This window comes from Phyllostomus discolor, chromosome 10 (assembly GCF_004126475.2).
Source record: "Phyllostomus discolor isolate MPI-MPIP mPhyDis1 chromosome 10, mPhyDis1.pri.v3, whole genome shotgun sequence".
Taxonomy (NCBI): Eukaryota; Metazoa; Chordata; class Mammalia; order Chiroptera; family Phyllostomidae; genus Phyllostomus; species Phyllostomus discolor.
The window spans coordinates 63,877,969-63,904,656 of NC_040912.2; the positions used below are offsets into that span (position 1 = coordinate 63,877,969).

Genomic DNA, 26,688 nt, shown 5'->3' on the forward strand with positions numbered 1-26,688 from the left:
TATAGAAAAGTTTCATATTTCATTTCTCATTTCTAATTATTTGGGAGATATTTCTGGAGCGGTTAGGAAACATTAAATTACTCTGCATGCCTGCTTCTCCAAGTTTCCATACACAGAGTAGAGGTAAACCAGTGTCACACGCATCCACACAGATTCCTTCCTCGTGTTTAGATGAGAAGTGCAACTAAAGGTTCCGATCCGTTTTTTAATTCCTTCCTCTGTGAAACAGGGAGATAGTTGTGTCTTAGGCAGGGATGAAACGTGGGCAACTGGAAGGCAACGGCTTAGAACAGGGCCCTGGAGTCTTTCTAGAGCTCGGGCGCCCTTACTGGGTCTCTATTTCTGCGGGAGCGTGGGATCACTCCACTCCCCACCCTTGCTGGGATGATGCACTGTGAAAACATTCGCTTTCCTCAGGACGCTTCTCAGTGGTTCCTTGTTGAGAAAATGTTGCCCCGGGTTTAAAATATCTGCCCAAGCAGCCCAGCGTGGGTGAAACGTCGTCTCACCGCTCTGTGCTCCCCGCGGGCGCTCCCCGCCCTCTGCTGCCAGAACTTTGGGGATGTGCCTAGACCCGGCACAGCGCACGTCCCGACCAACCCTGAGCAGAACAAACCCTTGGCAGGCGGCCAGGAGGCTCCCTCCCAGCCACCGCCTCCCGCCAGCGCCTTTCCCCCACTCCATACAATACAAGATCTTTCTTCTTCAGTTCCCTTAAATCACAGCCCAGGGAAATCTCAGAGCCTTCATCCAGCCACGCGCCAGCATGTCTGGGGGCAAATACGTAGACTCCGAGGTAGGCTTGGGTGAGTGCGCGCCGGCCTCCGGGGCGTGCAGGGAGTGCTACTTCTGCTATCTCCCACTCCAAATGTTCCAACTGCCTTCCTCGCCCCAGCCCTCTCTTAACTTCGGAGCACTCCTCTCCGGCTGGCACTGCTGAGGAATGGGCCGGGGCGGGGAGGTGAAGAGGATACACAAATATTTTTTTGTTGTTTTCCTATTGGGAAGGGACCCGGGAGGCCCAAAGCTAGAGCGACACAGAAAAGCTGGTCGGGGTTCTGGGTTAGGTCTCTCTGGCCGAGGACGCGGTTCTAGATGGGTCCACCAGGTCTTCCTTATTGCGGGACCCCCACAGTCCAGCCCATGCCAACTGGGAGGCGGGGAGCTGGAGGGCTGGGTGGGGGGTCGTTCACCCGCCGTCCAGAGGACCGTCCCAGTGACTCCCAGTCAGGCGCCTGGGCCGGCCGGACCGGGCGGCAGTGCGTGCCGTGTTTGCACTTTCCAGAGCTCTTAGCCCACCTCAAGAACCCTTCCTGCATCTCTGCGCCTGGCAGGGGTGTTTGTAGAGGGGCAGACCTCCCTCCCCCAACTACCACTACCCCTTCCAAACACCGTCCAGATCGAGTGAGGAGACCTCCTATTCCCCAACGCAGCCTCCTTCTGCCACAGGCCGGCAGTTGGGGAGTGACCTGAGGGTGGGTTGGGCAGTAGTTGTACAGGTGAGATATGCTAGGGAGTTAAGGGGATCAGACATAAGACTCCACCCAGAGATGGGGGCCTTCGAGACAGTAACCACTGTGGGGGGTGGGGAAGCTGTGGAAGAACAAAGAGGGCAGAGGGACGGTGGCAGGTGCCAGGGAAACGCGGCTGGGAAGCAACGAAATGGAGACATTACGTGAGTGGGAGGATTCAAGTTGAATCTTGAGGATGAACCTGGAAGGATTATGGAGAGAGGTGGGATAGGGGCGGGGGACGAGAAAATGGAGCAGGTGAAACACTCGGGGTGAGACAGGAGCTAGAGAAAAAAGTCAGAAGTCGGGTCCGCTAGCTGCCGGGGTTTCCACGGGGTACACGGAGCAAAGCGTGCGCAGGGCGGGGGCCGGGGCTGACCACACTGCGGGGTTTGCCCTGACCCCTGGCGGCTGGCTCTGGACACAGGCGCTCCCAGCCTGGTAAGGAGGGGTGTGGTGTCTTCTCCTCGATCCTCTTAAAAAGCTTGCCGCGCCAAGGAATTTACTGCGCTGGGAGACACTGCTGCTGAAGCGGTTAGTTCGATTTTGAGCTTGGAGGTTTACTCCGCCTCCAGACTGACTTTTGATCGTTTGTTTTTCTTTTTGAAAATTTCTTCTGACCTCTGGTGCCACTCTTCCTTTCCTGGCCATCCGCCCTCTGCAGGGACATCTCTATACAGTTCCCATCCGGGAACAGGGCAACATCTACAAGCCCAACAACAAGGCCATGGCAGACGAAATGAACGAGAAGCAAGTGTACGACGCGCATACCAAGGAGATTGATCTGGTCAACCGAGACCCCAAGCACCTCAACGACGACATAGTTAAGGTAAGGTAAGGCGGCCAACAAGGAAGGGATGTCCCGCAGAAGTGATGCTGTCAAGGCCAGGACAGCTCTCCTCTGGTGAAAAGCCTGTGCGTTTTTCTCTACCTTTGCCACACACACACACCATTTTCTGGGCTTGATGTGTGGGAACTCCCTGGGTCGTCAGAAATGTCTCAAATCTCCTCCCCACTTCTGCTGGTTAGTTCAGCTGGAATTTAGCTAACTTGAGTTATGTAGACATTCACATATCTGCACTCTTCTCCTAGCAAATGAACCTCCTGATCAGGCAACAGACAGACCCTCATTCCTTGGAAGGGTTATGCTACAGGTCACCCTCTCTCCATTCCCAGGTTGAACGTCTGGAGAAGGGTGGTGCCCACTGCCCAAAGAATTAAAGCAGTAAGGTTATTTTGTAAGGTCTGGTGCCAAAGATGAAACCTGAAATACAGAGTGGGCATGTTCCCCTCAGCTAAAATTAAGTGATTTCCCTAAAAATAATAGTGGGTAGAAATCCTTTCAACTAAAGACTAAGATTATACAAATATATATACATATATAATCATATATATTCATATATATGAACGGTATTTTAACTGGAAAAACATGGCACTCCTGCACAGCTAAACAAAATTACAAAATAAAAAATAATGTTCACCTCTTGGTTTCTCCCATAAACACCTCTAGTTTGATGTGGAAAGTTGCTTCTTTAGTGACTACCTGGGTCGGCTTTCCCTGAGCTAATGGGACATGCTGGTTGGAGTTCCTTTTTGTACTTTCAGGATGTACTTGGTGAGATTAAAAACAGGTTAATTGAACAAGTTATTGGCCAAAATTAGATCTGACTTGGTGGTCATATTTTTAATTTTATTATGTTTTTCAACTTCAACTAGTTTAGCAAATTATGTCAGAGGAATTTATTGTCTGAACTCACCTGGATTGTGAAGTCATAAATGTGAGTTATCCTTAGCAGAGGGTTTTCTTTGAGGGGCCAGGAGGGCCAAGTAAAGTACCTGGCCTGGAAGATAGAATGTGAAGGCCCAGTTCTGTACAATCCCAGAGCAGTCAATGGAGTGGATGAACAATTTCCACCCACCAGGCCTCCTATCCATGGATGGAAGGAGTTATAAATATTTAGAGACTGTTTACTTTTATAAATAATATATTCATAAGGAGAGCAATTTAATCTGTAACGAAGGAAAATGTAACTGTCAGGATTGACTCTCTTGGCTTGCTGGTGGAGGAAAAAGGAAAATTGGAGCATTAGCAGATTTTTTATTAGCCAGATTAAGGAATATTTAAAAACAGCAGCAATAACAAAAGTAGTTTATAAACTGAAAATCAGAATTGCTAAAAACTATTTACTAAAAACATTACCTTAAAAGGGGTAAGGGCATTTTTGTTTTTTTTTTTCCCTTCTGTAGCTTTGGCAAGAAGGAGAGGTGCCAGGAAAAGAGGCAGATTTCAGAAAGGGCTGGCTCTGCTGGAGCCTCCCTGTTGTTCCGCCAGTGTGAGTGGGGTTCCTGGAGCAGGCAAACCTCCCAGATGAGTCAGAGAGGCCTGTAGTGTGGATGTGGGTCTCCACACATAGCATGACTAAGTTGAGAAAGAAAGGCCCGCTGGGAAAAGAGACTCCAGCACAGATGGAAAAAAGGCATAATAGGCTTAGAGGAAATAGCAGTTTACAAAATAGAATTTCAAAGAGCAAGCGTGAGGATCCTCATATTAAAGAAATTAAAAGGAAGAATTAGTGCAATCTCCTGCTGGCCTAGAGAAAGCAAACCCCGCCCACTTGCTCGCAGAACCAGAAGCAAACCCCAGAGCCAGACAGAGAAATCCACCTTGAGAGGAATTTGGTAGGCCCACTTACTAACATGCCTCTCTCTGAGACTCAGAATTCCCTGCAGCAAGAAACCCAGAGTGCCCTCCGCCAGTAGGGTTGACAAAGGGAGTCTACACCCTACAGAGATTGCTAGTTTGTAAAAATCTTTTGAGACCAAACACAAACATAATGACAGAAACAATGATGATCCTGTCCATGTTACCAAGACAGTAAATAATGAACTTCCCTAAATTTTATTTTGACGTCATAGACTTCTTAAAATAATGAAAACATCCAAAGCATCGCAGTTAATGCATGGTAGCTTAAAACTTCACATGAATATAAAGAAGCAGCGATCAATTTAATCTACTATTAAAAGTACCAAATCAGGTAAGGAAATTTCTGTTCTAAAGCCAAATGGCTCTGTAAAAGTGGCTCTATCCAATTCTGTAGTCACTAGCCACTTTGAATTTAAAGTAAGTATGTAAAATAAAATGTAAAATTAGTTCCTTGGTCACATCAGCCACATTTAGAGTTCTCAGCACCTGCAGCTAGTGGGTACCATACTGGACAGCATAGATATGAAGTATTTCCACCATCAAGGAAATTGCTATTGGATAGCATCAGACTAGAGTGTTCCCTACATTTTACATGGACTCCTATACCAAGTTTAGAAAAATAACTCTAGATAGAGAAGAGATTAAACCTTGATACACAGTGTGAGGAACAGCATAGCATTATCTGCATAGTGTCCTTTCAGCTCCATAAAACAGCTATTTAGGGAAGGAAATAACTCAGAAACTGTTGTGCTATGAAAGAAAGGTGGAGTTTTATTACCCATTCCACTGGTGATAATGACATAAATTAGTCTATACCATTTAGTTCCACTGAATTTGTTTCCTATCTTACTAAAGGTTTGCTGCTCCATGTTATCAGATATCTGTATAGACATTTATCAAAAAATGGTGGGTTATGAATGCTTCTTAAAATTTCCTCTAATAAAATGCCCTCAACTTTAGATCCTTTTTTCTCCCTCCAAGATTTCTTCTTCTTACATTCATATTTTATTCATGTTTATTATGAATGTATTTAGAATTTCTAGATAAATAAAATGGCTTCAGATTTATGATTCTGATATCACATTAGCTATCAATCAATTCATTTATTAAATCCTTATCATATGCTAAACTAAAACCTTCGCTACATACTACAAAGGGTAATTCCTAAAATAAGTCCTAGAAATCACAATGATTAAAGTTATAAGACAAGAGGCATACAGATGAAAAGTTTAAAAAATACACAAACACACTATCATAAGAGTAAATCGTGGCCATAGGGGAATTAATAGTTTGTTGTTGTTTTTTCCAGGGTTTTGTTTTTTTTTTTTGCTTTGACTGCCAGGAAACATATAACTAGGTTTTAAGTTTCATTAATCTATGTTACTTATTCTCTTCCACATATGAATTTGAATTTTCACTTTCTTTTCCAACTGGCATGCTGTTTTATGTGGTTACTATCATAAGCCCTCTCATCATCATTTTGGAAATAGACCAAATATATACTATAAGAAATTATAAGTAAGAATATTGGATGTTGCATAATAAAAAGGTTTTATGAAAGTGAATAGTATTAATTATCTTGACCTTGGTAATCATTCTACACTGTAGCTATATACCAAATTATTACATGCTATACTTTAAATTTATATGATTATATTTGTCAGTTATTCCTCAATAAAGTTTTTAAGTGAATGGTATTGATATTAAGTTAGGGAGACCCCACTATGGATAGGATATTAGGGAGAAAGAGAGAGGATGCATTAGAAATAGCTTAATAAAGAAAAGCATGAAGAAGATGCAATCTGAGTGGGTCATAAAGGACAGATGGAACACAGATAGCTGAGAAAAGCACTGGAGGGCATTCTAACTGAGCAAAGCGTGGAAATGGGAATGTCCCCTTCAGGGCATGAGCCTGAAATGTCTAATAGCACATTTTGATTGGAATTAGAGTTCTTGTGACAGAGAGGTAGGTCATAAAAATGAAAAGACACATTGTGGCCACAAGGCAGACTCCTGAATCCAGTGCACATGATAAGTTTAGACTTCATCAGATCAGCAGTGAGAAACCAGGAAGACTTCAAGCTGAAGGTGGACATTTTGGAAGATGACTGGTTATGGTGCACAATGTAATAGAACGTAGCCAGTCTGGATGAGCTGAGAACAGTTACAACGTAATTGCATAAAATGAGGACAGTATATAGTGACATTGGGGATATAAAACAGCATAAGCACAAAATGACAAAATTTTAGAATTAGAAAGGCACATAATGATTATACCAGTCTAACTTCCAATTCCTCTCTTTTTTTAAGATTTTATTTATTTATTTTTAGAGAGGGAAGGGAGGGAGAAAGAGAGAGAGAGAGAAACATCAATGTGTGGTTGCTGAGGGCTGGGGCCTGCAACCCAGGTATGTGCCCTGACTGGGAATCGAACCTGTGACACTTTGGTTCACAGCCCGTGCTTAATCCACTGAGCTACACCAGCCAGGGCAATTCCTCTCTCTTAACATTAGAAGAAATGTAAGGGCTAAAGAAGTTTAAAAATTTTATCCATGCTTTCACATGTTACTGTTCAAAAAGATATTTTTAAATGTATCACAGTAGAAGAATAGACAAGACTGTGTGATTCTCATGGTTCAAAGTGGAGAAATGAGTTCAGGTGATTCTGATGTTAGCTCTGAGACAAATCAGACATCTGAGAGGAGAGCTTTGCTGGAAAATAAAAATATGCATTTGTAACAATATTTCCTAAAACTTGAAGATAACTATTCTTAAATATACACAAAATATTTCTGTGGTCAAGAAAAGGTAGCCAAATCTGTTTTGTTTTCAAATAACAGCCTCTGTGATCCTTTTCAACTGGAAAGCATTCTAGAGTGATTGATGATTAAAGTCAATATAATACTAATTTTTAAGTTTATTTGATATACCTATAATCAAAGCATAAGATTTAGAAGTTCAGATTGTCTCAAAGTACTCAGTGCCACGGGCCATGGTAATACTCTCTTCTTTTGGGACTGGTATTGGCTTTGCTTGTTTGTATAGTTAGGAGATAGCTTCTAAGATCATGCCTGGAATTTAGAATCCCCAGCTTATACAAGAGCATTACAGTCATCTTTGGAGGGAAATTATCCTCATGTCACTGAGCAAAGAAATATACTAAAAGATACTTTTCATTCTTAAGCATCTGAAACACTTTCAAGTTCAGTTATCAGTGATATACATTTTGAATGCTTACTGAAAGTCTTTTTTATGTCCTAGTTGTAGTAAAAAAATTGAAAAGTTAGCTCAATTTTGGTTCTGACAAGAATATTACATTAAGCCCTGGCTGGCGTAGCTCAGTGGATTGAGCGTGGGCTGGGAACCAAAGTGTCCCAGGTTCGATTCCCAGCCAGGGTACATTCCTGGGTTGCAGGCCATAACTCCCAGCAACCGAACATTGATCTCTCTCTCTCTCTCTCTCTCTCTCTCTCTCTCTCTCTCTCTCTCCCTCTCCTTCCCTTCCCTCCCTAAAAATAAATAAATAAAATCTTTAAAAAAAAAAAAGAATATTACATTATTTAAGACAAGATACACCACATATCCTTGAATTGTGAAAAAGTTCATGATGTGGGTAATTCTCCCAATTAACAGCAGCATTGGCTACATTTTAAAGGGGCTTAAAGTAAGAACAGCTGCAGTAGTAAGCAATGTCTCGAAGTCCAGTAATTTCAGAAACCACCTGCTTATGCATCCTGCCCACTGAATTCCATAAAAATAATAGACACTTTCATATTCCAAGTGAAACTGCCTTTTATTTATTTAATTTTATCATTATGATTTTTATTCTCACCTGAGGACATTTTTTATTGCTTTTAGAGAGAGAGGCAGGGAGAGAGAGAGAAACATTGATGCAAAAGGGAAGCATTGATTTGTTGGCACCCTGACCTGGAATCAAACCCAGACCTTTTCAGTTACAGGATGACCCTCCAACCAACTGAACCACACCGGCGAGGGCCCAAATGAAATTGTTTTTTAGTTTGCCCTAGTTTTGCTGGGATGAAATGGTCAAAGAGAACTGGTCTCTAGGAGAACATGGCTTTGGTTACCTGTGGGGCCCTAGACCCTTTCATGATTAGATCAGCTGGGTGTGCAGTGGGAAGAGGGCATGGCTGCTATCTTCATACAAAGATGGGTTATGCCAAGAAACACACTCTTTCTTCTTCCACAGTCTCAACCTTGTATATATTTTATTTTCATCACTGTACACAAATGTCCTGGAGAAAAATTTGCATACTTTACTTTTTTTTACAAAAAGAAAGTTTCTAAAAAATAAGCTCTCAGGCCCTAGAAATATCCCTAACACACAGGTACTCAGAGGCACCTTGATAGAGTGAAAAAAGTATTGTGCCCAGATAAGAAAAGATATTTTTGCGACCTTTGCAACTTTTTTCTCTAAAATTTGAATGTGATGATTCTTAAATATGTAGGCACAATTTGTTTTTATTTAACAGTCAAGAAAATGCGTGCATATAAGTAAACAGATCAGTTGGCTTCAACATAAGGGTCTAATGCTTTTGTGATCTCTTTCAACTAGAAAACTTGTAGTACATTCAGTGTGGGACTGAACACCAAAGAAGGAAGGGTAAAGGGTGTTAGGGCAATAGATTTCTTTTCTTTAGTAGTTCTAGAGAGTTTGGCATATAAACAGGAAGTAAACTTGTTTGGATAATAAAAGCTAATAAACACCAGCCCTAAAACTATTTTGGGCAAGCTATTTTATGTTTCTATGCTTCAATTTTTCCAACTATAAAGAAAAGAATGAGAGTCATCCTCATATTATAATGTTCTCCCCACCCCAAAGCCATTCACCTTTTAATAAATCATTATTATACATCTACTGTTACATGTCAGGGGCTTCAATAAGGAACAAGATAAATAGGAGCACTGGCCAGATATGTGTCTTTAGGAATATGTACTTACTCTGCCATGAAATGATGGCAATAAGAGACATCCTGTCAAGTTTCAGTAAAGAAAACCAGATATATTTTATATCTGAAACATCAACATGTTCCCGTGAGAGGAAGGAAATATGTACTTTGTGCAGGTGTAAACCGTTCTACCACTTAATTCCAGGGTTTATGGCTATCTTTTTGCCTCTCTTCATGCAGTTTCCTTTGTAAACTGTGCCAAAATTTCTTTACCAAATTTTGCTGTTTGTTAACACCTTATAATCTTCTGGGTTTAGTTTTTAAAAATGTTAAAAAAATCTCTAATTAGTTCAAAAAATCTCTAATGCCTTGAATTGTTCCTGAGCCAGTAAACACAGCTTGAGAAAAATAAGAAACATGTTTTTTAAATAATTTGCCCATGTTTTGGTTCTATAAAAATTTAAATTAAACTATGCAGAATATTTCAGTTCTCTAATATTCTCTCTTCCCATGTTGGTTTTCAAGATCTAATATTCTTATTGAAAATTTGACATTTTTAGCCTCTTTAAAACCTCATAGCCTCTTTACAAATCCAGGCTTGGCTGGGCATCAGAATCACCAGAAGGATTTTTTAACAGATACCTGGGCAGATTACAGGTCTATCAAATTAACAGTTCTAAGGATGGAGCCTATAGAGCTGCGTTTTTCAAAGCCCCCTAGATGATTACATTTGTGAAGTCAGGTTTAGAAGTAATTGTACCCAAGGTTGGCTTAAAGATATACATCCTGGATGGTTCCACCCAAAGATAACAGATGAGTCATGCTGTGTAGCTCCAGATGTTCTTCCTGCCAGAAGAATACTTGAGGGTCGGCCAGTTTAAACCATGCCAGAGTAGTTTGAAATGCCATAGAGATTCCCAAACTGACCATGCTCAATGATATTTCATCCCTTGAGGACAAATGGACTTACAGCCAACTGCAAAGTCATATGTCCTAAGTTGTCCAGTATAGACTGTATAGACCAGTTGACACTGACCTGCCTGAGTAACTATTAACAGTGCCTCCTTTTATGCTCAGAAATACCCCCATTTGTAAGAAAAGTTACATGGTCACAAATAGATCGGCAATAACTGTTATGCCTGGAATGCACTGGAAGTCCCTACATACACTATTTTTTAGCCAAATAGACATTTCCACATTCCAGACACATTGTACTTTACTTTCCTCTACACAGTTCAGTGTCACCTCTCTCTTGCCCTTCATCACAGCCATCAAGCTGCACTAAAACTTGGAAGAGGACCTCTTAACTGCCAGTCTGCTCCACCCCCAGAACCCAGTTTCATTCCCTGCAGCACAGGGTTAATAAAACTTACATCCTTCCATCACACCTTTTGTCAACCACTCAACCAAAGATTAAAATATGTAAACTGTTTTTCAATTAGTTCAGGAAATGGGAAAAAAATGGCATGCTTTCACATGAACCATTGTTTAGGGTGGAGGAAGTGTTTTTTAATTTTGTCTTAGAGGAAATCTGCATGATCCATGTACTGTGCAACTACCTAGGGAATTAACTGGTAGAACAGATTTACACCTGCACAAAATACATATTTCCTGACTCTCACAGGAACACGTTGATGTTTCAGATATGGAATACATCATGTTTTCTTTATTGAAACTTGACAAGATGTCTCTTATTGGTCATCATTTCATGGCAGAGGAAGTACATATTCCTAAAGACACAAACAAGCTTCCCCTTAGCCATTGTGAGCTGTTTAGGTAATTTAAAGCCAGGCACTTTTACTTTTGTGGAGGCAAAATACATTTTGATGGCGTATATATGTGCTTAATCTCATAGTAATTTAACAGTAAAGTTTACAAGAGGTGCATTGAATACATAAACCTTCCCTGAGCCCAGCAAGGACATTAAAGTACAAGTGGGTATTAATAGAAGCTATGTAAAAAGACAAATTGCATCTAGCAATTGCACTGAGTATGTTGCAAATTTCAAATACATTTTCTCATTTACAATGATTAACTGGACAAGGTGGTGATTTCTGAATGCAAGTCTTGAGAAAGTAGGAGATTGGGAGGAAAAGAAGCAAAGGTAAAGAAAAACTCACAAGGCTTCTTCTTCCCTGCCCTGTGACCTGCTCCGTGCTGAACTGGACTTGCACATGTGAACTCCAGGGTCCAACATCCATTGCTTTGCACAGTGCTGCCATGGTTAAGATGTGATCAGGCTCAGGCATTGATTGAGTATTAACTCACTGCTCCTTTCCCCCCAAAAGTTTATAGAGTTTATTGAGGAAGCACACATGTAAACACATCTGAGTGAGATTATGCAACTAAGGGATAGGCCAAAAATTGGGCACAAAGCAGAGGGTTCTCAGTGGTCTGCAATGCCAAACGCATGTTCAGCAGGCACTAGAGGCAGCAAAGGGATCTTTGTTTTGGTCCAGCAGAATGAACAGCAGGAGCAGAAAGGACCCGAGGCCTAAGGGTATTTGGCATGTTTTCCACACCCATGGCAGGTCAGTGAGGCCAGAACACGGGACATAAGCAGGAGCCAGATCATCAGGGCCTTTGTGTCCCACCAAGGCATTTGTCCCCTTGTAAACCAACAGCAACTCACAAAGGTCTTTTTAAACCAGGAGGGGACCTGATGAGACACAGCTTATACTAATTAAAAGCCCTAACTTCAGTGCAATGGAGCACAAACTAAATGGTGTTAAATGTGCATGCAGAAATGAAACAGGAGAGGGGATGCTACGTCCAGCACCTCCTACAGGCTAGCTCCATGGCACACATTACTTACTCCTCCAATGGTCCTTTAAGGAGGGTGCTGTTGGTATTATCCACAATCATATTCATTTTGCAGATAAGAAGACTCAGGCTAGCACTGGCTGGCATAGCTCAGTGGATTGAGCGCGGACTGGGAACCAAAGTGTCCCAGGTTCGATTCCCAGCCAGGGTACATTCCTGGGTTGCAGGCCATAACCCCCAGCAACCACACATTGATGTCTGTCTCTCTCTGTCTCTCTGTCTTTCTCTCTCTCTCCCTCCCTCCCTTCCCTCTCTAAAAATAAATAAATAAAATCTTTAAAAAAAAAAAAGAAGAAGACTCAGGCTTAGCCATTTTCTCAGGATTACATAGGTAGGAGGTGGTAGCGTCAGAGTTTGAATGCAGACAGTGAGACCCCAGGGCCCAGGTTCTTCAGCAGTGCATTCCAATGCCTCTCTGTAATAACTGGTCATGATCCACGCAGACAGTGGTGTCTCCATACTGTTGAGAAAGAAGATGGTGTTCTTACAGCGGGTGGGCAGCATTTGGCCAGAGGAATACCAGAAGTGATCTATTTTGGAAATGATAGGCCTACAGTTCTAAGTCAGGCTCTAGATCCTGTCAAATGGGTTGGGGAAGGGGTAAAGGGCCCATGTAAGGAGAAGGTAAAACCTCAAACCTCAAGAAATGTAGATGCTGGGTGAATTCCCAGCAAGGCAGGAAGGGTCAAGTCCCAAAAGCCAGAAGTGGGGTAAAAAGCAGAGTATGGCTTCAATGATTAGAAATGAAACATGCTCTCAGAACCAGACAAGCTGCAATACTAGCTTGTGTTGAATCACCTGCATCTTTAAAGCACCCCTTCTGGGGTGCCACTGATCCTGCCTGTGTGTAGGTGTGTCAGAGAATAAAGCAGGTCCTGACAAGCACTTGGTATTAACGGCTTCATTTAAGGTTCTCAATTTGCCTGTTGGATTTCTACAAACAACTGTGCCACTAAAGCAACATGTAAAAACAGGAAACAATTGAGAAAAACCTTGGTTTTATGCTAGTGGAAGAAATGCATATTTAATCCTGAAAGTAGTTTCTCTGAGACTTCCTCCCTAGTTATTAAATATTTGTTCTCAAAAACAAATGCCAGAAGTAAGGAACAGACTTAAAAAAATTTTTTACAAGGCATCATTAATCTCTTAGAGCAATTAAAATGTTCTCTCAACCATGGCTTTTCTATATCATTAGCAGTGATAATATAAAGCTGGAAATGGGCATACCAAAATATGTCAAGGAAATGGAAGTATATTCATTAGATTTCATCACCAATTATATTGGTTAGGTGAACAGAACATCAGAATTTTTAGTAGGGAAAGAAATTTTTCACCAAACTATTAGGGATAAGCCTCTTTACTATAAAGGTTAAAAATGAGAGTTATTCTCACATACCGTGCTTCCCAGAAGGCCATTCAACAAATACTTAGGAAGCACTCCACAGCCGGCAAGGGGCACGCCAGGAGTCCCGCTGCACAGAAGCCGGCCTGACAGAATCCCAGCCCCCCGTGAAGGCTCACTCAGAAATCTGGGCTTCCGTCAGCTTTCCCTGACCACCCTCATCAGAATTGGCCATCTCTTCTCTTGGCTTCCACCACATATTATTTTTATTTCTATTTTAGCATATATCAAAGCCTTCTAAGTATTCTGCTTCTCTTTCCCCAAGTCTCTCTCCCCACTTCTCTTCCCACTTCTTGCCTGAGTCCCTCAAAGCTACCCAGGGCCCAGCCCCCAGGCCCCTCTCTGAGTCTGCCATTAGAAACTGGATACCAAATTGAATCTTCTGACAGAATCTGAAATTCTTCTTTAAGTAACTGAAGGTCTTCTCTAAATGAAAAGACAATAAGACTTATTATTGAGTGTCTTCCTTTACCTTGTTTCTCTATAAAAGTCACATTTAAGATCTCATAAGAAAAAGTATATTTAGACTTCCGGCAAGATGGAGGCATAGGTGGATACACTGTACCTCCATGCACAACCAAGATTAGAATAACAACAATTTAGAGGCAGAATAACACTCAGAACTGACAGAGAATTTATCTGAATGGAAGTCGGACAGCCAAGAAGTTAAAGTAGACCCGTTCATCCAGACTGGTAGGAGGGGCGGAGAGGAGCAGCCAGGCACAGGTCTCAGCTCGGAGAAGAAAGAGAACTGGCCGCATAAGGCAACCAGGAGCGCGTAAGGCATCTGGGGCGCACAAGATTGCAACAGGTGGACACTGAGTATGCAAGCAGCAGCTGGCACACCCAGTGAGATGGCAATTGTGGATCAGGGCAGAGCACGCAACCCAGGACCCAGAGAAGGGACTGAGGTCCCAGGAGAACAGAGCTACTGCCATTATTCCCTCCCGCCCCTGTCCCCACCCCCGCCCCCACAGTCAACGTCACAGTCTAGCGACTGGGGTGCCCAGCCCCGGTGAACACCTAAGGCTCCGCCCCTCACTGTAACAGGAATGACCAGACCTCCCCCCTCCCCCCCCGCCAAAAAAAAAGAGAGAGAGAGACATGTCTCAAACAGAAAAACAGATCTATGCCCCAGGATTCATCCTTTTGAGCGACCAAGAGATAGCCAATCTATCAGATGCACAGTTCAAAACACTGGTGATCAGGAAGCTCAAAGAATTGGTTGATTTTGGGCGCAAATTAGATGAAAAAACATGGATTACCATAAAAGAGATGAAGGAAGATGCACAGAGAACCAATAGTGATGGGAAGGAAACTGGGACTCAAAACAATAGAGTTTTGAGGACCAGAAGGAAGAAAAAACAACCAAACAGGAAAGAATGGAGAAATAAGAATTCAAAAAAAAAAACAAGGAGAAGCTTAGGAACCTCCAGGACATCTTTAAACATTCCAACATCCGAATTATAGGGGTACCAGAAGGGGAAGAGGAAAAGCAACAGATTGAACACGTATTTGAACAAATAATAAAGGAGAACTTCCCCATTCTGGCAAAGGAAATAGACTTCCAGGAAATCCAGGAAGCTCAGAGAGCCCCAAAGAAGTTGGACCCAAGAAGAAACACACCAAGGCACATCATAATTACATTAGCCAAGGTAAAAATGAAGGAGAGAATCCTAGAAGCAGCAAGAGATAAGGGGACAGTCACCTACAAAGGAGTTCCCATCAGACTGTCAGCTGATTTCTCAAAAGAGACCTTACAGGCAAGAAGGGGCTGGAAAGAAATATTCCAAGTCATGAAAGACAAGGACCTATATCCCAGATTACTCTATCCAGCAAAGCTTTCATTTAGAATGGAAGGGCAGATAAAGTGCTTCTCAGATAAGGTCAAGTTGAAGGAGTTCATCATCACCAAGCCCTTATTTTATGAAATGTTAAAGGGACTCATCTAAGAAAAGAAGATAAAGAAAAAACATGTATAGTAAAAGGACAGCAAACTCACAATTATTAACAACCACACCTAAAGCAAAACCAAAGGAAACTTAGCAAACAACTAGAACAGGAACAGAACCACAGAAATGTAGATCACATGGAGGGTCAGGAACAGGGCAGTGGGAGGAGGAGAGAGGGAGAAAAGGTACAGAGAATAAGTAGCATAGATTGTAGGTTGAAAATAGATAGGGGGAGGGTAAGAATAGTACGGGAAATGTAGAAACTAAAGAACTTACAAGTATGACACATGGACATGACTAAAGGGGGGGATATGGGTGGGAGAGGGTGTACAGGGTGGAGGGGAGTGAAGGGGGGAAAATGGAACAACTGTAATAGCATAATCAATAAAATATATTAAATAAAAGAAGTATATTCAAATAATTAATTCAAAAACATTCACCCTATTTACTAACTAAAGAAAGAACATGTTTTAATATGTGCATATATTTATTAATATTTTGGTTTTAATCTCCATTTTGAGAAGGACACAAATACTTGTCTCTTGTGTCATCCCAGGGCCTAGAGGATAAGGCTAATTTCTTAAGTATCTTGGAGCTATGGCAGGCAAATTCCCAGGATGCCAAGAGATGCCATGTGGCTGCTTAGTATTGCCTTTTGGGGCCAAACGTTTGAAAGTTGAGAGTTGGTTCTCAGGCCACATAAGAATTCCCCTGCCAGGAGAGATATAGAATGACTCCCTGTTGGACCCCTCCCCATGTGCCCCCAGACAATGGCAAACATCAGAGGAATATCTAGGTCAGGAGAAAAAGAAATCCCTGAAAAAGAAATCCGAAATCTTCCAGGCCTGAAGGGGACAGCGGATTTGAGAACCAGGATCTCTTCTTCCTTCTTTTTGGCTCTGCTACTTCTAGACATTAAGTACCCAGAGCTCTGAGATTTTGTTAGTTGGGAAGTGCTGACTAATCCACTATTCCAACAAAATAGAAGTTTCTTTGTGTGTCAGAGGTGGTCTCTCATACATTTCAAAAAATCCCTTCTACAGAAAAAAAAACAGTCACAATACTTGATTAAGTGCCTCATAAAGGGGTCAGACATTCATTATTGATGTCTGTGCCAAGTGAAGCAACCTTTACCTCCTTTTTCATGCATTGTTCCTTCTCTTATCTCCTATGATAGAAGTTGGATTTATGGTAATATGTATAAAAGTAAGCCTTGTCAATTTTATCCCAAATAATTTACCTATAAATAAGCTACGTATAGCCAATCAGGATCAGGGCTCTGTTAAGAATAAGTAGAACTAAGAGACAGTCATCAAAGAGAGTGATCTTGTGCAGTGTAAATTTAAGTTTGACTGGCATTGAAGATACAGCTGGGATCTCAGTCTTTGACATTTGATATATTATCAGTGATTGAAATGAATGAGTTAAGAGGACTCTCAACTTACAAATGACACCAATTACAATTATCTTGTTAGCATCTGTGGTAAAAATAATGTCCACGTGATTTTGACAGATTGCAAATAGCCCATAAAATAAGATAAAAAACAATAGTAAATAAAATACTGTTTTATGAGCAGAAATAAAACATAGAAATAGGAAATAGGAAATAAATAATAAATGCATGAAAACTAAGAAAATACCAGGGGAAGGTTGTCATTTCTGTGGGAGTTTGTGATGTGGAAAACCAAGCTGCCTGGTGAGCACAATGGACATGGAAGCCCCTGGTAATAATCCCACAGCTTCCAAGACACCAAGATCTCGAGGGTGAAAATCACTATTGTAAACTCATCCTTAAATGAATTCATCACACTCAATACTTCTTGAGCAATAGGGGATCCAAACTAATTAAGTCTGTCAATTGTCCTGACCATTAAACATCTCAATAATGTAATGATATTTTAAAGGAAGCATATTGAATGGAATCAAAAGGACAGTGTGATTAAAAGAAATGTCATATACAAGATTCTCAATTTGCTATTGGTCAGACATTAAAAAATGGGTTCCTGTTTTGATCATATGAGGGAGGTAGATAGAGATGCTGGAAAGAGCCAAAGGACTGAGACAAGGGATGAAGAGACACCCCATGTGCAGTTGGAGAGAGACTGTTCTGCCTGGATGATTGTTAGAAGAGTTGGAAGGGAACATGGAATGACAACTGCTATGGTTATTGCCAGATTATTATGAGGCTTACGAGAAAAATACTGCTCAGATATAATTGCCATTCCGATAAGGGAAACAGAGGAAGGGATGTATGCTTAGTTTGTTTTGTTTTGTTATTAACTGTGAAATTACATAGGAGAAGAAATTCCAGTTAATGAGTGGTTAATCTCAGGACTGTGCCACATGAAGTTTTTTTGTAATAGTTGTGTGTTAAATCCCTTACTTGTCTGTGTAACTTCTCCATTCCTTCTCCCTCTACAGTTATAATTTGGTATATAACAACATGACACACAGCCTCCTAATTAAGCATAGGAACATATATGAATACTTTTCTCTATTCCTGCAAGATACCTGGCTTGTTTGGGAGCAAAGAAGAATTTATGCGGCAGCTCAACAGTGGTTGAGAATGCAAGTGGTAAACATCTGAAAGTAGAACACTGCAAAATGCATGCATTGTATGTACCAAAATGTCAGTATGAAACATTATTTTTATGGCAAGCCTGCCCATCCACTCCCTCCTACACATTGCATATTCACACAATTAAACCCCTATTGTAATTTAAACTAACGAAAGAGTGAGGTTTCTACAAAGGGTGGCTGTTTTGTGCCATTACAAAAAATACTTTCTGGAACTCTGATGTAGCAACAGCATAAGGTAGACTCTATATGTGAGATAAATCCCATGTCACTATGTAATCCAGTCCTGTTGTTTTTCCCTTTTCTTTTCTCATTCTTGCTATTCCCTGAGCAGAAGTTCAGCTGGTTAGAGTGTCAGAATGTCGTGAACACCCTGCTTTTCCTACTTCGGTTCATGGTGCAGGCATACTAGAAGTGGAGCTAACAACATTCCCCTGTTTTTTCCTTAATGGTACATCAAAATTCCTGTGTTGCCAGTGGTTAAATGAAGTGTCACTGGACCCAGGGACAAGCAGGTGTTCTTCATTTCTCAGGTGCCAGGCACACAGAAGAGACCCCAAGCCACTGAGAAGTGCTTTACTAATGCCAGTCACTCCTCAGAGCAGATGGGGAAACTAGGCTTCAGAGAAAGACTCGGAGACTGAAGGTTACTTTGGGCCTTGGAAAAGTCACTGTACCCTCTAGACAGTGATTTCTTCATCTAGAGTAACCTAGAAGTTGAACTTAGAGATTTCTAAATCAACTTCATTTCTAAAATCTTTGATTCTGATCTACAAGTATTCATAAAACAATGGAAGTCTGTAAAAGACCTTCTTCCTAGACTTTACCAATTGGCATTCTCATCCTTAATATTCAGGCTGTTGGACTTAATCAAATCATCTTCGAAATACTGAATTAGCAATGGATAGCATGCTGGCTGCAAATATACCACAAATAAACAATTGGTACCAAAGAATATCAAGAGCTGGAGTTCTTTTCCTCTCTGATCAGGGCTCAGAACCCTGCAGTCTTCCATTTCATTGTCCTTAACCTCCAAATTGGCTGTTTGTGTTCAAGATGTATCAGAAAATCAGTTCCAAAGTTGGTTACAAGCTTTCAGTATTTTTTTTTTGTAACCAGGCAATTCCTCTTACTTCATGTATCAGAGAAGTGTATAATTACTTGCAACTTTAGTCATAGCAATGGTCTTAAAAAGGACTAGGTAAACAGGAAATGCTCAGGAGTTTCTGAATGCTAAGGGTTGTCAAATTCACCTAGTTTCTGAAGTTCTTTTAACAGACCACCTGTGAGCAATAGGATCACATGACTAAGAAATACAGGGCAGAAACACTATTATTTTGAGATAGATTTTCCCATTATCCAGCTCTACAGAGTTTGTTTTTCTCTGACCCATGTAAAGTTAAGCATTGAGGGGCCTGTATGATTTGGATCCCATTACATAGCACCCCAGCTGTGTGATTCTGAAGGTAAACGTAAAGTTGTTTGAATTCCAGACCACCTGAACATCCTTAGGGAACTCATCAGCTCCCTAAGCAAAGCAATGTCAAAATCTGTAGGTTCAAATCCAATTTCACAATAAGCAAAAATGGAATTAATCAGTCTTCCCTGTCATTAGCCACTTTTTGTCCACTCTTTTACCAAAATTATTGTGACTGGCTTAAAATAAATGAATGCAACAAATTCAGGCAATTACTAAGCCTTTAGCTAAATAATAACATATTCAGATTTTTTTTTCTTAAAGGAGATTTTATTAGCTTGGTGTTCTTGTAAACAGGACAGAGAAATATAGTAAATGGTAGCATTCAGGAATCCATTCATTTATTCAACAAATATTAATTTAGTACCTACTACATTCCAGGGAGCAGTCTAGTAGCAGAAAAGAATCACACACACACACACACACAATCACAACATTAAATATGTGTGTGATGGGCTGGATGAAAAAGAAGTTCAGGTGAGAAAAGGGGTAGAGGCCAGAAAAAAGTCTTTGAAGAAAGAATATTTAGGTTAAAACATTACAAAAAACTCCAAGTTAGACAAGTAAAGAATGATAGAAGGAGTGATCTCAGTAAAACGAACAGCAAGTAGAAGGTTCTGAAGCGGGACAGGTCTTGGCCCATTGTCCTGGGAGAAGGTATTCGAGATTCCAGTCTAAATTTAAGAGGTTAGTGATTTGGGAAGGTGCAAATAAGCGACTTATTCTATTTCCTTAAAAGTAAGGGAGTGAACCATGGAAGGACATCGCCCCTATGTCATAATGATTCCTAAGTGACCTTCGGCAGCCACAGGCTGTCTGTATTTTATTTGCACTGTCCCTTTTTCAGTGACACGCAGCCATCTCATCAACCCTGTCCTGGCTCTGAGTTTTCATTTCACTTATTCCATCCCCAAAAAGTAGATGCTTCATAAATAATGAATGAACAAATGAACTGACAAGGCCAAATACTAAAGAAAGAAAATAAAATAAAATAATGTAATAAACAAGCAAGCATTCTAGGATACAAATATTTCTAAATTTCAGCTTCTGTCTCATTATATCATATTCTGCTTGTGTAGACCAGGGGTTTTCAACTGGGGATAATCCACCCCCCGATCCCTCCTAGGGAACATTTGGCAATATCTGGAGGAAATCTAGTGGGTACTACTGGCGTCTAGTGAATAGACGACAGGGCTGCTACAGTGCACAGGACAGCAACCCCCAATGACAAAGTGCCAATAGTGCCCCAAAAAGAAACCCTGCAGTAGAGCTTGGGGGCCGTGTCTCAAGAGCCATATAATTATCTGTGATTATCTCTGCTTGGACCTTTCAAGAGCATTGGTATAGATCCTCTTCCTCACTTGCCAAGCAACTTTCAAACCTTCAGAGATTTATTTCATTCATTTTCTGTTTAATAAACAGACTCAAAGCACTGAAGGGAAAAATAATCCAATAGTGAGGTAAGACGAAAGCTACTAGCAACCCTACTTTGACTTAACTGGATGGTGGGAAACCACCTCTGTCATCAGGAACTGAACTGTAGAAACTAAAAACAAGTTAATAGTGTTTAAAAAGCTATGGTTAAAACAAATGTTTATGAGGACCAATTGGTAGCCTGAAAATGGTGAAGACCATTCCATTTCTTATGTCTTTGATAGAATGGGAAGTGCTTTTATTTTCTTTAGTGCAATAATCATCCATATTTGTCCCGTGACACACCCAGAAGTTTAAAGAATAATAAACTCCCAAGTGTAAACAGAATTTTGTGAGCAAGTGAGGCCTCTAGATGAATCCTTATAGGTGCACGTTTGGATAAAATAAGATTCCCATGCATTAAACAATACAGGACTTTTCTATTTGGGAAGAGAATTTCAACACTTTGAAGGGCTATCATTATTTCTCCTCAAGGATGGCAACAGAAGCACCCCCAAAGTATTGTTCCTCCCTGTTCAAGTTCAGTGCTCCTATCACTAGCCCTCGTGTGGCCTATTTTTGCACTGTTCACAGTTCCATGTCAATTGTTCGGTGACACTCAACAAGTGTCTCCAAAGTGATATCAGAAGCCTGAAGATTAAAAAGGGATCTAAAGATATGCAGCCCGCTTTGTACTGAGCCATCCACTTTTTGTGATAATGAAACTTAGGTGCTTTTTCTGATAATAAAAATGTGAGGCCATGTGGACAGGATGGTTCCAGGTCCCTGAAGAAGGCTCGTGGCAAGCTGGTCTCAAGTGTACCAAATGTGGTATTTATTCCCGCCTAGGATCTCCATAAGAAAAGTTGGGCAGCCTGCTCAAGGAATAGGAACCCTGATACCACTGTCATTGGGGATAATTTTTAGCAATTTCAAAGGGATGTATATGTATTCACTTCCTAGTATGCCTTAAAAAGGAACAAACTGTGTGGCTTAAAACAACAGAAATGTATAGCCTCACAGTTCTGGACGCCAAAAGTCCAAAATCAATGCGTGAGCAGCGGCGCCATATTCCCTCTGTAACATATAGAGGAATCCGTCCATTTTTTCCCTAGTTGCTGGTGGTTTGCTGGCAATCTTTGGCATTCTTTGGCATTCCTTGGCTTGCGGCTGCATAACTCCAGTTATATCCCTTTCTCCCTTTGTGTCTTCATTGCCATCTCCCTATAAGGACTCCAGCCACATTGGGTGGTAGGCCCACCCTACTCCGGTATGACCTCATTCTAATTACATCTGCAAGTCCTGTCACATTCTGAGGTGCTGGGGATTAGTCCTGTAACGTATCTTTTTGAGGAGAATACAATTCAATGCGTAATAGGATGTAAACTAAGAATGTATATATTTGTTATCAAAATAGAAAAATTTAGCTTAAATTTTCAAGGTATAATACAAACCCTAGGGTAATTCATTCTCCTTTCTAAAAACAAAAGATGGAGAAAACTAGAAGTTACCCTTGTACAAAAGGAAAGTAAAAATCAAGCAGAAAAGGGAATTCACCCAAAGTAAATAAAATCCCATCTAGTTGGTGTTGGAGCCACTCTCTGACATACACAGGCAGTCAGCCAGTGGGGGCATCTTCTCCCCCAGGGCATATTTGGTCGCTTTGTGCCTCATGTTCGTAATAAACTCCAGAAGGCTGACGCACTTGCTAGAGGTGATCTAAACCTTGCTCACTTAAAGGCAGAATGAAAAATAAGCATCCTCAATGAAACAATTTCAGGAATGCCAGGAGGTTCTCCTTTTCCAAAATATCTCTTCTGTCCTCCCAATGCTTGTTACTGTGATCTCTGACATGTTCCCACTTCTGGTCCGGGTATCTGGGCCAAAGCTCATGATGTAGCCCTGACCACTGCCCCAGGCAATGTCATAAACATTTTGCTTAAGTTATTTAATACACAGAACAATCCTATTCAGTAGATACTATTATACATGTATTTTTCAGATGAGAAGCTCAGGCAGAGAGGATGAGTAGCATATGTGATATAACACAACAGAGCGGGGATTCAAACCCAGCCCTCATGCTATCAACCAGGTATTCATACTGTTTCACAAAAGTAGTAAACAACACAGTGATTAACCTACTATCATGCCCATCAGGTCCCCTCATCTAGCAGAGAATGAAGCCAAGGCAGCTTTGGTTTCTCAAAGTGTCCTCCTTAGACCACCAGAATGAAAATAGGGGGACAGAGTGCAAATTCCTGGACCCTACTCTTAGAACACTATACAGAATCCTAGGAATCTTCATTTTAACAAACATCCCCAGAAAATGCTTGAGTACTTAAATGTTTCAAAACCACTGGCCAGAAACGAATAAGGAGAAGATACCATGTTGCGATAAATCAGGAAAAGCCAGGGAGAGATGAGAAGGCAGTGGGGACTGTGGTCAGTGAAACAAAGCAAGGGCCCTGGCCAGAGAGAAGTTCGGTTGCTGCGGAGTGAGAACAATACTGCTGGGGAGTGAGAACAATACTGAACATTTGACAGCAGAGAAAGGCCAGCAGCGTCCCCTTACTTGGATTGTACACCCTTTCCTGGTAGAAATGGTTATTTGCCAAGGTAGGGAAGGTATTTTCTATTAGTTTGGATGAAAGTTTGGGTGCAGGCAAGGGAAAGCATGCGGGTTCAGAAATCCCTACATGACTTCGAATGATCAGGGTTGCGTAAACAGAATGAGGTGTGGAGTTGAAAAGGGCTGTGTGATGGCAGGAAAACTAATTGAAGAACCAAGAGACCTAAGTTCTGGTTTGGTCCAGTCACTGATTACAATCTCCCTCAAGCTGTTTCCTAGTCTGTAAAATGGAGGAAATAACACCTGCCTTCTAGGTCCTTCATGTACAGGATATGATGTGAACTCATGAAGGCATATGGTGCCTATAATATAAATTGTTATTCTGAGAACTCTGTAAAAGTCTGCCTAAGAATCTATCTGCCCACTGATGCCTGGAATCCATTAATGACACATAAAGGACAATTGACAATGATGTTCTGCTTTGCTCTGCACATCTACATGTACCCCTGCCAAAAAAAGAAAACATAGTTACCCAAATTCATTCTGAAGTAAAAATTACTTCAGGCCTCCTTTTCTGAACTGGGGACACACAGAGAAACACACAAGAAAACAGGAGACAAGTGTAACCAAAGAACAATTTACTCCCCTCACCATATCCCCTCCCCATTGGGGTGCCCTGCCAATGAGCCTGGGAACCCCTGCAGGGATGAGCCTGGCTGTTCCTCTGGCTCCTCTACTTCACCCCAGCTTCCTCTTTGAGGTCCTACCTCACCATACTCCAGTGTGTCCCCTATTTTGGGGACAGGTCTACACAACTGTAATTATTCAGATCAATGGAGCAAAACCCAACCAAGCAAAAACATGCTTTAATAAATATTTTCTAAATATTTTTTTTCTGAAAAATGAAATCTTCTGATTTGAATTTCCCCCTCTTTGGTAGGCTTTCCATGTTGTCCAGGTCACCTCAGTGATGACCAACTCTTTACCTCGCTTTGGTCAGAATGGTATTATAGAGCTACGGTGAATAAGAAGATCGTTTTGGATAAAATGGGATATCAAAATTTAATTAATTAAAATACACTTGTGATACCAGGCAAAGAATTCATAGGAGACAATATGCTACTTAGTGCAATGTTATGTATTCCCACACCTTTTTCAAAAGACACTTATAGCTCCTTTAAAATATTACACATATTAAGGAAATATTTATTTGCTGATTAATAAGTGCATAGTACTACTTATTGTGGAGGATACCAAGATGGGAGCAACAAGCACAAACCTGCCTTAAGTTCTGGTTCGGTCCAGTTGTTTATTAGTTAAGTGAATATTTCCTTAGTGGGAAAAATAAAAGACTATTTCCTACTCTTATTATGAAGATAAACTAGAACCTCACAAGTTTGTGAGCAAAAGCAGATGAATGGGCACTATAAATGTAAAATATCATTATTCCAAGGCCTCTGTAATGTCTGGGAAGCAACAAGAGGGAGGTCAGCCCCAATGGAAAGACTCACAGGCTCCAGCTGGCAGCCCAGGCCAGGGACTGCAGATCCCCCTGCACCCTGCCTCCTGCACCCAAACCTCTGGTCTTACTCACAGAGCTAAGTAAACACCCACATTCTACCTTCTCCAGCTTGAAACCCTGATTAGCAATGCAGCCTTCTCCCTCCGTCCTCAAAAGATAATCATGTGCTCTTGTGCAAGGTAAACTGCCTAGTATCTGCCACTCCAAGGCAGCCTAAGAACATGTCAGTGTTCCCTCCCAGGCTTACATGTTTGCTAAGGCTGCATGTGGATCCTCTGGGAATCCAAGTAATTGCAGGCATTAGCAACACAATCCAGGCTGCCTGTTTTCAGTCAGGGTTGTAAGAACACTGCAGCCTTTTCCCTAATAAACACATGGGTATTTGCCCTTGCCCCTGACAAAACACATAGGCATTAGAGAAAAGTTCCTGTGTTCTGGTAACATTTAATTGTGCTAGTTCTCAACCTTCTCTACACCCACACACTCATGCACATTTATTCCATTGACTTCAAAGGCTGCTCAACATGTTGGAAATGTGTGTGAGAACAGTGAAGGGAGTTTGAAATGTCCAATCCCTTTTTCTGAATGTCTGGGCTTGGTACACAAATCAGGATTACAGAAGTGCTTATTGATTTTTTAAAACATGCATTTGTTTATATTTGTTTAGAATCATGAAAATAAACCCGGATCTCTATGCCAGTTTGTATGCTTTTCATAATAAATAACCGTCATTCGCCCTTCTCCAATAATACATATTTATAGGCTTAAATTGGGAAAAGCTTTTCAAAAAGCATTTCCACTCTTTATTCACCAACTCCCAGATGTCATCCAGCATATGAGGAGCTCACGAAAAGGAGCAGGAAGCCAACCCGGGCTTCCAGGGAGCAAGGGGGAACAACAGCATAGACCAAAGCAATGGTCGTTAAATTGAAAGGAGCATGGCATGCTCTTGACTTTTGTATTAAAAGAAGGAGAAATTTTGTTAAACATAAGATTCCCCAGGTACTACCCCAGATCTGAATCTGAAACGGGGCCTAAGCATCTGCATTTTTAATAAGCATCCACACTCACCCCACAGTTGATCCTTTGCCATGCTGCCCCTGCTGAGAACCCCTGGAAAATGGGGACTCCTGTGATAGTGCATTACAATCAGGAGTAAAGCAATTTTCAAGCAGTGTGCTGCAAGAATTTTTAAAACATGCAACCCTTGACTATTTAATCAGGGGCATTGACCTCTTTTCCCTTAGATTGTCAGCTAAAAAAAAATGACAATGACCAACACAACTATAGCTGTTTGGTGTGAATGAATCAAAATTATACCTATTTTTGGTCAGATCATATATTCTTGATGTGCCACAGAATTTTAGTAATTAGTTTATTTGTGTCATGAGATTTTTAAAAATGTTGAAAATCACTGATTTAGTACTGTTGAAAGTTAGTTCAATGACTAACGTGAATGTCATAACTTTCAGGTTAGTCTTTGAAATCAGGTGTCAAAATGAACAGATGTACACTTTCTTTTTTTGATTATTTACTTTTTAATTTTGTTTAGTTTTTTATATTTTAAGTACATTTTATTGATTATGCTATTATAGTTTTCCCAGTTTTATTCCTTTGTCCCCCCTCTGCCCTGTACCCCTCACCTCTCCAGTATTCCTGCTCCCTTAGTTCATGTTCATGGGTTGTACTCACAAATTCTTTGACTTCTGTTTCCTATATCATTTTTAACCACTCCCCATCTCTTTTATGCCTACCAATTATGCTTCTTATTCCTGTACCTTTCCTCCTTCTTCTTCCCCTCCCCTTCCCCACTGAAAACCCTTCATGT

At 41.1% G+C, this 26,688-nt stretch overlaps 1 protein-coding gene across 4 annotated transcripts in view; it reads left to right on the forward strand.

The window, feature by feature from the left end:
• The first annotated feature begins 610 nt into the window (after positions 1–610).
• The window catches only part of CAV1 (caveolin 1), a 35,472-nt gene continuing 9,394 nt past the window's right edge, over positions 611–26,688 (forward strand). The window contains exons 1-2 of one of the 4 annotated variants that reach the window (XM_028525875.2): positions 611–806; positions 2,176–2,340. In XM_028525875.2, the coding sequence (XP_028381676.1) occupies positions 2,239–2,340 (102 nt within the window). In that variant the 5' untranslated portion in view covers positions 611–806; positions 2,176–2,238. Of the gene's footprint in view, positions 807–1,261; positions 1,500–1,907; positions 2,046–2,175; positions 2,341–26,688 lie in introns of those variants that run through there. The other 3 variants (XM_028525873.2, XM_036010829.1, XM_028525874.2) reach the window with 3 other exon arrangements.